Source organism: Hylobates moloch, unplaced genomic scaffold (genome assembly GCF_009828535.3).
Source record: "Hylobates moloch isolate HMO894 unplaced genomic scaffold, HMol_V3 SCAFFOLD_17, whole genome shotgun sequence".
NCBI classification, from domain to species: Eukaryota; Metazoa; Chordata; class Mammalia; order Primates; family Hylobatidae; genus Hylobates; species Hylobates moloch.
Window position 1 is genome coordinate 33,666,339 of NW_026652292.1, and position 12,376 is coordinate 33,678,714.

At 39.0% G+C, this 12,376-nt stretch overlaps 1 protein-coding gene and 1 non-coding gene across 3 annotated transcripts in view; one reads left to right on the top strand and one right to left on the bottom strand.

Annotated features, from left to right (window-relative positions):
• The window catches only part of NUP155 (nucleoporin 155), an 88,670-nt gene that overhangs the window by 41,021 nt on the left and 35,273 nt on the right, over positions 1-12,376 (bottom strand). For both annotated transcript variants that reach the window (XM_032135531.2, XM_032135532.2), the window contains 8 exons: positions 9,971-10,141; positions 8,211-8,321; positions 6,561-6,655; positions 5,714-5,802; positions 4,878-4,940; positions 4,148-4,295; positions 2,417-2,483; positions 512-627 (listed from right to left, as the gene is read on the bottom strand). In XM_032135531.2, the coding sequence (XP_031991422.1) occupies positions 512-627; positions 2,417-2,483; positions 4,148-4,295; positions 4,878-4,940; positions 5,714-5,802; positions 6,561-6,655; positions 8,211-8,321; positions 9,971-10,141 (860 nt within the window). The remainder of the gene's footprint in view (positions 1-511; positions 628-2,416; positions 2,484-4,147; positions 4,296-4,877; positions 4,941-5,713; positions 5,803-6,560; positions 6,656-8,210; positions 8,322-9,970; positions 10,142-12,376) is intronic.
• Positions 3,649-3,709, top strand: LOC116457151 (U7 small nuclear RNA). The gene has a single exon (XR_004244923.1). It is a non-coding gene; the product is annotated as a U7 small nuclear RNA (small nuclear RNA).

Here is a 12,376-nt window from a genome sequence, read left to right on the forward strand (position 1 = left end):
TCCATTTATATATTTATATAAACATTCCATTTATATAACTATATTTATATAAACATTCCATTTATATAAATATATTTATATAAATATTCCATTTACATATATTCATATAAATATATTTATATATTATATTGTGTATATTATATAATATATAAAATATAATATTTATATAAATATTCCTATTTATATAAATATTCCATTTATATAAATATTCCAATTTATATAAATAGTCGGAAAAGGCAGATCTGTGGAGACAGAAAGTAGATTAGTGGTTGCCAGGGACTGGGGGAAGGTCCATGAATAATAATGGCTGGTCATGGGTACAGAGTTTCTTCTTGCTGTGATGAAAATGTTCTAGAATTAGACAGTGGTGATGGTTGCATAACCTTGTAGATACACTAAAAAATACTAAACTGCACACTTTAAAAGGACCAACTTTATAGTATGTAAATTATCTCAACAAAAAATACAATGAAAAGAAAAAGATGAATTAATAAACCCTATTTATTCTTACTTTGGATTTCCTAATGGTCCTCCTGCAAACTGGGAGTTTCTGTCTAGAAATTCCTGCAAACCCTTTAGTTCTTGTAGCACTGACTCTAGCAGTTGGCAGGGAACACTACTTTCAATCTGTAAAAATGAAAGAATTTTCAAAAGTTTACAAGCACACCCTCTGTATAGCTATAATATAAACAATTTTAATTTTGAAATGAGTATCTCTATAAAGTTATTTCTTGTATCAATTCACACCTGTTGATCTGAATAAAGAATACCTACACACTTCCTCTCCTGCCAGTAACACTGATGCATAATTAACATACAATAAAATACAAATATTAAGAAAACATCTTGATTACTTTTATATATTTTTGTCTAGTCATCACCCAGACCACAATACAGAAAATCTCCAACACCAAAGAAAGTTTCCTATGTTCCTTTGTAGCCATTAGTCATCCCACCTCTGAGGTAACTACTTTTCTTATTCCTATCAACATAGATTAATTTTACAAGTTTTTAAACTTCATATAAATGGAATCATATACCGTTAGGCAAATACATTCTTATTCTTAGAAACTTGAACTTTTTTTTCTTTTTCAGAGAGAGCATCTTGTTGTTGCCTTAGAGTGTAGTGGTGCAGATCATATCTTACTGCAGCCTTGACCTCCTAAGTTCAAGTGATCCTCCTTCCCAATTAGCTGGAAGTACCGGCACATGCCACCACACCTGACTAATTTTAATCTTATTTTATTTTGTAGAAAAGGGATCTGGCCGCATTGCCCTGGCTGGTCCTGAACTCCTGGGCTCAAGCCTTCCAAAGCACTGGGGTTACAGGCACGGGCCACTGCGCCCAACTCACGAACTTTAAGATCCTCACAATTAAAAATATATTTGGACTGGGCGTGGTGGCTCACGCCTGTAATCTCAGTGGAGGCCGAGGTGGGTGGATCATTTGACGTCAGGAGTTCGAGACCAGCCTGGCTAACATAGTAAAACTGTTTCTACTAAAAATACAAAAAATCAGCTGGGCATGGTGGCATGCGCCTGTAATCCCAGCTACTCATGAGGCTGCGGCAGGAGAACCGCTTGAACCCAGGAGGCAGAGGTTACAGTGGGCCGAAATCGTGCCATTGCATGCCAGCTTGGGCAACAAGAGCAAAACTGCACCATTGCACTCCAGCTCGGGCAACAAGGGCAAAAAGCAGTCTGTAAAGTATGCCAATTCATGGAAATTAGTGCTGGGTCCATGGAGTTTTCATTCATATATATGTCAAAGTATTACATAGTAAATTTTAAGCAACATTAAGTTGCTTGAGTTATCCCTCATGATAACCTTATAAGGGAGATATACTACACCCCTTCTTTTACCATGAGGTATCAGGCTCTGAAATGTTAAGTAATTTACTCATATTCAGACAGTTAATCAATGTTAGAGATGAGATTTAAACCTGAAGGTAAGCAGTTTGTTGTCCAAGAATGCAAACATGTACATAAAAGAATAACTTGCCAGGCGCTGAGGCCCCCTGCCTGTAATCTTAGCACTTTGGGAAGCCAAGGCAGGGTTCACTTGAGTCTAGGAGTTCGAGATCGGCCTGGGCAACATGGTGAAACCCTATCTCTACAAAAAATACAAAAATTAGCCAGGCATGGTGGTGCACACCTGTAATCCCAGCTACTCAGGAGGCTGAGGTGGGAGGATCGCTTGACCCCAGAGGGCAGAGGTTGCAGTAAGCTGAGATTGGGCCACTGCACTCCAGCCTGGGAGACAGAGCAGGACCCTGTCTCAAAAAAAAAAAATAATAATAACAATAATAAGCTTTGCCATCTTATTTGTGTAATATCAGGAAATGTGAAACAATCTAACCATTTATACCATCAACTGGCTACACAAAAATAACAAAATAATATTATACACACTTACTGCAGTGATCTCTCTGTTGCCACTCTTGAATATTCTCTCCACAACTAAGCTTGCGTCCCAAATGTTTCTGGAAAAAAAAAAATGTTTTAATGATTGTGCTGTAAATGAATAAAAATAATTACAATAAATTTCTTTCTCTAGGAATTTAATGGCTTTATTCACTTTTTAAAACTTGCAGTGGTTTCATTTAACATTTTACTAAGCTATCTAGAAGAATGGAATACTAGAAAATTTTCATACCTGATGTACCTAAGTTTTTCAGATAATGAAATATTACTGAAGAAAAATCAAAAGGCTCTGTATAATAAATTGTAAACAGGAAATTTATAAAGGGGCTCTGTACTGTTTCATACTTTTAAGCAAATGAGATGAATGAAATCATACATCTCAAATCTAAGAGAAATATATATTAGGCATGATAGCTAACAAAAATAATATGATAGACTGCAAAAACAACCACATTTATTTATCCCTCCCTATATCTATCCCCTTTGCAGTATGATTTTGATGTCTCTCCCCTAAAAGGTGGCCTATTTCCCACCTTTTAAATCTGAGTTGGCGCTGTGACTTCCCTGTGGCCAAGTGAATAAGGCAGAAAATACATGATAAGCCAGTTCTGAGCTTAGAATAAAGATTTTGCAAGTGTCTACTCTTTCTCAAGGAACTCTGCCACCGCCAACTAAATAATCTTTGGCTGGCCTGCTGGAGGATGAGAAACCACGTAGAGAACAACCAAGCTGTTTCAGCTTAGGCCATTCTAGACCAGCCGGAAAACATAACCTTGAACATGTGAGAGTCTAGCCAAGATAAGCATAGCTCTCTTTAACTTCACAACTGATTGCCTATCCTTGAGTTAGCCCAGCAAGACAAGAACTGCCCTGTTGAACTGTAGACACATGTCACTGAGTTATGGGGAAGTTTGTAACACTGTACGTTAATATGTAAGTAGATATACAGTTGACCTTTGAACAATATGGGCCTGAATTGTGTGGGTCCACTTATAAACAGATTTTCTTCCCACCTATGCTACCCCAACACATCAAGACCAACCCTTCCTCTTCCTACTCGTCAGCCTACTCAGCATGAAGACAAGGATGAAGACTTTTATGATGATCCGTTGCCACTTAATGAATAGTAAATATATTTTCTCTTCCTTATGATTTTCTTAATTTTTTTTCTCTAGCTTACTTTATGGTCAGAATATAGTGTATAACACATATAACACGAAATATCAGTGTTATGGCTGTTTTAGAATTTGTCTAGCAGGTTTTCTGGTTTTTACGAGACTCCCCCACACTCCTACACCATGCAAAAGTTAAAAAAAGAAAACACAAAAAACATACAAAATATGTGTTAACTGATTACTTATCAGTGAGGCTTCTAGATAGTAGGCTATTAGTAATTAAGAAAGTCAAAAGTTGTACATGGATTTTTGACTGCATGAAGGTTGAGGAAGGGTAGTTGGCATCCCCTAACCCGTGTTAAAGAACAACTGTATTTTGATGTTACACACACACAAATACAGATCATGAGAGAGTAAGAGAAATAAAACACAGCAATGAATATAGTTAGATCATAAAAACTGGAATAACAGAAAAGTTTTATTTATGAACAAGTGAGCTAATAAAATTTAATAGGAATAAATGATGTCCCAAATTCAGAGTTAAAAATATTTAACTACTCAAGATGGGACAAGGTGAGCAATAGTTCATTATTTCATGACAAACTTACCCCATGATCCGAGAAAAGTAAATGCAAATACCATTGTGTTTTCCAGAGTACACAATCTCTGGTCCAGTCACACAACTCATATTTGTGGCCTGAGTTGCTGGGTTTCCCAGAGCACACACTGGAATTGACATGGCAGGAGGCTGTATACCTTGTATACACAGAAGAAAAACAAATCTCTTAGTCTTAATCTTAGAACCCATAAATCTCTTAATCTTAATCTTAGAACCCATAAATCTCTTAATCTTAGAACCCATAAAATTCAGAATTCTCAATAACCCAAGTTTGTGTATCTAGACACAAAAGTATTTACAAAAATAATGACATACATAGATATTTAATTTGGTTTTCCTTAATAAGAAGAGAGATTTAAATGTGGATGGGTACTCCCAGGTAGACTTGCAAGTGTTCACAATGCAGAATGAAAAGGAAACCAACTTGCAAGTACTGCTTGTAATGCTGACAGTGAAACAGAACTAATTACACAGATTTTAGGGTCCAATTTAATCCTGGTAGACAAATAATGGGCTTTCCAGGCTTATTATAAGAGGAGTTCCTCCTAAATAAAGGCATTCACATCCAAATGCCAAAACTTGCTTGGACAGCGCTTCTAAAATTATATTTATTTTCAAGGGAATAAGGCAAGTTCATCTTTTTCACACTAAGCATTAAGGTTAACTCATAATGTTAGCACTTCAAAATGAATCCAATCCAAAACAAAGAAAAGAGGTACCATGAGATGGTGTTCCCAAAAAGGATGGATTTGGATAGGGACTACCACTAGGAACAGGAGAACCTAAAAAAGGAAAGAATACAAAGATTTAGAAAAGAACATCTCAATCTTTTGAATGTGATCAAAATTAGGTACAGAAGGTATTTCTTTTTTCTTTTTTTGAGGTAGGGTCTCTTTCTGTGGCCCAGGCTGGAGTGCAGTGGCATGATCTCGGCTCACTGCAACCTCTGCCTCCCGGGTTCAAGCGATTCTCCCGTCTCAGCCTCCTGAGTAGCCGGGATTACAGGCTCACACCACCACAGGCCGGCTACTTTTTGTACTTTTAGTAAAGACACGGTTTCACCATATTGGTCAGGCTGGTCTCGAACTCCCAACCTCAGGTGATCTGCCCACCTTGGCCTCCCAAAGTGCTGGGATTACAGGTGTGAGCCATTGCGCCCGGCCACAGAGGCTATTTCTAAGCATAAAAAGGAGTTACATTGTCCATGATATATGCAAGAATTAGGGACTCATCTTCTAGTAAGTTTCTAACAACTCCCACCTTGGAAAACACTGATGTGGGAGTTAATTAATATTAAATAATTCATCTGTTTCCCTCTGAATATATACCAAATGAGTTACGTAAATATGATTGGTTACATCTTATTTTGCTTCCTTACATTAAGGATTCAATATTAATAGATCACTTTTAAGAATCAGAATCTATAGATGTATTCATCAATTATACAGTTAGCAGTAAATAAAACATAATGAAAAGGCTTATTGATAAAAATTGCTATAAAGGTTCTAAGATTCAAACAATTGGAAACAATTTCATTTCGATGTTTCATACTCACTAGAATAGACAGGAGACCCCAAGATGGGACCAACATTACTTGGAGGCGGAAGAGTGGTTGGAAATCTCATCTGTGCTTCACCACCATACCTATTTTTATGACAAGAGGTTGAGTTTATTCAGTAAAACAAACCATCCATCTTAAAAACTGGAATTGTTCCTTTTCCTGTTTAGCTTCCAAATAAATGCTTTAAACATTAGAGACTTTAATGTATTGTGCTGACAGTAAAATATATGCATAAGACTTATAATAAATATTTATTCAGTAAATGTGGACTTGAAACTGCTACCAGAAAGAATTATAAGGGACTCTGATAACTTCTAAGAAAAACATATGCAATGCATAGAATTTACTTTGTGAGTAAATGGCATTGTAATTTTCATACTAGGTTATGATTAGATAGTACTTCAAAAAACGTTTCTAACAAAATCACATTTCAAATTCTTAAATATTTTCTAAATAGAAATATCTCTTTGCTACCAAGTTTCCTTAAAGTAATCCAGAAGCCTTCAATACTAATGATACATATTAAGCAGAATTGGCATAGTGTTTGGGGAATTAAAAAAGATAGATGAGACAGTAACTGAGGTAGAACAAAGTGTAGAAAGTAGACAAGAAGTTACAGAACAGAATCCAGAGTTAAAGTAATAATGCATAAACTATGCTAATTTAGTTGCTTCTATTACCATTATAATCTCCCCAGATTTCACCCTTTTGCAGATGAATTTTGGTAATTTGTCTACATAGTCACTCAACTGTTTGGCAAGGCTTTATCACATTGATAATAAAATCATTTTAAAAAGTGGCCCAGTAAAAAAACAAACAAATAAAAAAAACTTTCATATACCTGAAGAAAGCCCGAGTAGCCCAGGCAGATACTTCTCTATCACAGGCAGCAGTGGAGCAAGCAAGAATAAGGCAAGTTGCACAAGCCTGGTCTTCCTGTAAAAAGAGGAATATTGGCCTTACATTAAACATAAATTTTAAAATGATTTGTGTATTGCTAGATGCAGTATTAAAGTCTGTATCTAGCACAGAGCAGGCGCTCAATAAATATTTGCTGACTGAATGAAATCAGTTAGTGTTAAAAAGACAAGTAAACACTACTGGTTTTATTTTAAGTTCATCTTAAGCACTAGGATTACAGGATGCTCTCTTTTCCTTTTAACCTAGATTCTGACTTAGTTTCCAGCTTATGTCTCCAATTTTCTTCCTGTGGTCTTTCTGCTTTCTAGAAAATAACAATAAGTGGTAACATTGAATACCTACCATGTGTCAGGTACTATTTTAAGAGTTTAGCATATATTAATCTTCATACCACATCCTATTATAATGTACAAGGAAACGGAAGCCCAGAGAAGTCAAGTAATTTACCTCAGTGGTGGAGCTGGGATTTTTAACACAGGTGCTTTGAATCCAGAGTCTGTATACTTAACTTTGAACTATTCCCAATTTTAACCGTATCAATTCCAGTTGTGGCTCTGAAATACTACGATCTCTACACTGTTGCCTCAAGTTTCTTCCTCAGGTCATTAAACCAAAACAAACAAACAAACAAACAAAAAAGAACTTGTCCCTAAATGTCTTCTGCTTTTAATGAAAAGCCATTTATCATATAACCTGAACAAGAAACTCTTACTAGCAGACTTCAATAAGAATTTATCAACAAGCCAGGCAGGGTGGCTCATGCCTGTAATCCCAGCACTTTGGGAGGCCGAGGCAGGTGGATCACGAGGTCAGGAGATCGAGACCATCCTGGCTAACACGGTGAAACCCCATCTCTACTAAAAACACAAAAAATTGGCCGGGCATGGTGGCGGGCGCCTGTAGTCCCAGCTACTTGGGAGGCTGAGGCAGGAGAATGGCGTGAACCTGGGAGGCGGAGCTTAGAGTGAGCCAAGATCGCGCCACTGCACTCTAGCCTGGGCGACAGAGAGAGACTCTGTCTCCAAAAAAAAAAAAAGAATTTATCAACAACAGAGAATAAAAATCTGAAAGCTCACTACAAGACTTATATTAATCCTGCTTTCAAATGTCAGTTCACATACAGTGACTTAGGCAAAGAAAGGAATATTGTTAAGATTATCTATTTATGGCTGGGCGTGGTGGCTCACGGCCTGTAATCCCAGCACTTTAGGAGGCCAAGGTGGGCGGATCACCTGAGGTTGGGAGTTCGAGACCAGCCTGACCAACATGGAGAAACTCTGTCTCTACTAAAAATACAAAATTAGCCGGGAGTGCTGGCACATCCCTATAATCTCAGCTACTAGGGAGGCTGAGGCAGAACAATCATTTGAACCTGAGAGGCAGAGGTTGCAGTGAGCCGAGATCGTGCCATTGCACTCCAGCCTGGGCAATAAGAGTGAAACTCCACCTCAAAAAAAAAAAAAAAAACAAAAAAACTATTTATTACAGTATTCCAGTCCCAATTTACATAAACTATGGCTCCCACTGTTTAAAATAGCATCACATTTTTTTAAAGTATATATATAATTACCTGATGTAATTTAAAGAATCTTTCAATCTCTTCTCCATCTCCACCCACATTACTCACAAGTAGATGCCTCAGTTGATCTACAGGTCTAAGTTTATGAAACATAAGGCTCCCCTAAGAAATTTGAAGACAGAACATGAATAAGAGATTTACCAAGACTGGCTGATAGCAACTGACTCTGCTACCTTATTTGATAAAATAAATGAAACAAACAAAAAGAAACCATTCAACAATACAAAGTAGGCTGGGTATGGTGGCCCATACTTGTATTTCCAGCATGTCAGGGGGCTGAGGCAGGATTGGCTGAGGTGATATAAAAAGTACAACTGGTCAAAAAGATCATCTACATCTCTACTCAACCTCCAGTAGATCTATGTATCTATAAAGAAAACTTAATGCAATTGCCCCGGCAAAGCTGCCCCTCAAACCAGAGAATTAAAGTTAGATTATTAATTAATCATGTTGCTACTATTTATATCAATTTAGGCAAAAAAAAAAAAAAAAAACAGCTAGAAACATAGTCATACCTTATACCAGAGTAAATTCCAAATAGATCAAAAGACTTAAAGGACAAAATAAAACTATCACAGTATTATGCTGGTACAAAAGCAATTGAGGTTTTTGCCATTACAGCTTTTTTTTTTTTTTTGAGACGGAGTCTCCTACTGTCTCCCAGGCTGGAGTGCAGTGGCACGATCTCGGCTCACTGCAAGCTCCACCTCCCAGGTTCACGCCATTCTCCTGTCTCAGCCTCCCGAGTACCTGTGACTACAGGCACCCGCCACCATGCCCAGCTAATTTTTTTTATATTTTTAGTAGAGACGGGGTTTCACCGTGTTAGCCAGGATGGTGTTTTTGCCATTACAATCAATGGCAAAAACCTCAATTGTTTTTGCACCAATCAATAAACAAAAGGAACTAAGTGGATTCTTTTATAAACCTTAGTGAGAAGAAGCTTTTCAACTATGACATATTTCAAATGATGGCTGGGAAGATTGGCTGTCGCCTGTAATCTCAGCACTGTGGGAGGATGAGGTGGGTGGACAGCTTGAGCTCAGGAGTTTGAGACCAGCCTGGGCTTTAGTGAGATCCTGTCTCTACAGAAAATACAAAAATTAACTGGGTGTGGTGGCAAACGCCTGTAATCCCAGCTACTCAGGAGGCTGATGTGGGAGGATCCCTTGAGCCTGGGAGGCAGAGGTTGCAGTAAGCCAAGACTGTACACCACACTCCAGCCTGGGTGACAGAGTAAGACCTTGTCTAAAATAAAATAAAATAAATAAAATATCAAATGATAACTGATAATCTTGACTACTTATAAGCTTGCATGCCTGGGAAAAATCTCAATAAACAAAGTTAAATAAGAAACCAGGAAGGCTGGGTGCAGTGGCTCACACCTGTAATCCCAGAACTTTGGGAGGCCAAGGCAGGTAGACCACCTGAGATCAGGAGTTCGAGACCAGCCTGGCCAACATGGTGAAACCCCGTCTCTACTAAAAATACAAAAATTAGCCAGGTGTGGTGGTGTGCACCTGTAATCCCAGCTACTCAGGAGGCTGTGGCAGGACAATCGCTTGATCTGCGGAGGCAGAGGTTGCAGTGAGCTGAGATCACACTACTGCACTCCAGCCTGGGTGATGAGCGAGACTCCGTTTCAAAAAAAAAAAAAAAAATTACTCCATTAAGCCACTACTTCAGAGAACTTGACAAAAATATTATATATCGCTTATTTTTGTCACTACCATAACAGAATACGTACATACCTGTGCTGAGAGGAGAACAAATTTCTTTGGAGGTAACATGTGCTGCTGTACAACAACTGGTGAATCAGTTATTGGAATATGATCCTTGTTTAAAGGTGTAATTATTTTATCTACTTTCAATTCATCTATCGCAGAAAGAGCCCAGGAATGACCATCAACACGGGTTGTCATCTGTGTAAAAGAAATAAATGTTTTACACATCATATTGAAGTTACATAATGCAAAAGAAAAAACTACAGACTTAATAAATTTAATAAATAGTACATTAACATGAATAGTTTCGAAAGTATTATGTAATTTTCTACTATCTTTTTTTTAAATCAGGTATTTTCTGGGGTTTTTTTTTTTTTTTTTTTTGAGACGAAGTTGTCTAGGCTAGAGTGCAGTGGCGTGATCTCGGCTCACTGTAACCTTCGTCTCCCGGGTTCAAGTGATTCTCCTGCCTCAGCCTCCCGAGTAGCTGGGAATACAGCCATACGCCACCACGCCCAGCTAATTTTTTATTTTTAGTGGAGACAGTCTTTCTCCATGTTGGTCAGGCTGGTCTTGAACTCTTGACCTCAGGTGATCTGCCCACCTCGGCCTCCCAAAGCGCTGGTATTACAGGCATGAGCCACCACACCTGGCCTCTGGGTTTTTTTTTTTTTTGAGACAGCATCTTACTCTGTCACCCAAGCTGGAGTGCGCTGGCATGATCACAGCTCACTGCAACCTCGACCTCCCTGGGTTCAGCTGATTCTTCCACCTCAACCTCCCAAGTAGCTGGGACTACAGGAGAATGCTACCACAGCCGCCTAATTTTTCTATGTTTTGTATAAACAGGGTTTTACCATGTTGCCCAGAATGTTCTCGAACTCCTGGGCTCATGCAGTCTGCCCATCTTGGCCTCTCAAAGTGCTAATCAGGCATTATCTTTTTTTTTTTTCTGAGATGGAGTCTCACCCTGTTGCCAAGGCTGGAGTGCAGTGGCGTAATCAGAACCCACTGTAACGTCTGCTTCCCAGGTTCAAGCAATTCTCCTGCCTCAGCCTTCTGAGTATCTGGGATTAGAAACGCACACCACCATACCCGGCTAATTTTTGTACTGTTATTAGAGACCGGGTTTTGCCGTGTTGGCCAGGCTGGTCTCAAATCCCTGACCTCAGGTGATCCGCCTGCCTTGGCCTCTTTCCAAAGTGCTAGGATTACAGGCGTGAGCCACCATGTCCAGCCATAAGCAGGCATTTTCTATACTAATACATAAATCTTTTTGTACTAGAGGACAAGGGCAAACTTTTCTCAAGATAAACTGTAAATACTCTTTAATAAAATTATAATTCTCTCAACCAAATAACTACTTTCTACCATCTTTCCAGGATCAACTAAATCTGCTAAGATACTATCTTTCCTTTAAAGAGTATTTTACTGGCTCGGCGAGGTGGCTCACGCCTATAATCCCAGTACTTTGGGAGGTGGAGGTGGGCGGTACCTGAGGTCAGGAGTTTGAGACCAGCTTGGCCAATGTGGTGAAACCCCGTCTCTACTAAAAATAGAAAAATTAGCCGGGCGTGGTGGCACACGCCTGTAATCCCAGCTACTAGGGGGGCTGAGGCAGGAGAACTGCTTGAGCCCGGGAGACGCAGGATGCAGTGAGCCGAGATTGCGCCACCGCACTCCAGCCTGGGCGACAGAACAAGACTCTGTCACAAAAAAAAAGTATTTTACCAGCCTAGGCAATGTAATGAAGTCCCATCTCTACAAAAAATAAAAAACCACCTCGGTGTGGTGGCGTGTGCCCGTATTCCCAGTAACTCAGAAGGCTGAGGTAGGAGGACTGCTTGAACCCAGGAGTTTGAGGCTATAGTGAGCTATCAAGCCACTGCACTCCACTCCAGGAAAGAGAGCAAAACCCTGTCTCAGAAAAAAAAAAAAAAAAGTATTTTAATCCTCTAAAACACTTTGTAATAAAAAATTTCAAGCAGCCAAAAATGTTGAAAATACAGTAAAAGTCCACATGCCCAATACCTAGATTCAACAATTGTTAGCAGTTTGCCGTATCTGCATTCTCTCTCTTCCTGTATATTTCTGTTTTATTGTACTATTTGAAAGTATAGACATCATTTATCACTCTTAAATACTTTTGCACATATCTCCTAAAAATAAGAATGTTTCCTTACAAACCATATAGTAACATTTAAAAATGTTATTGGCTGGACGATGTGGCTCACACCTATAATCCCAACACATTGGGAGACCAAGGCAGGTGGATCCCTTAAGCTTAGGAATTCGAGACCAGCAGGGTCTACATGGCAAAACCCTGTCTCTACTAAAAATACAAAAAAATTAGACAAGCATGGTGGCATGTGCCTGTAGTCCCAGCTATCTGGGGGGGGGGGGGGGGGGGGGGGGGGGGGGGGGGGGGGGGGG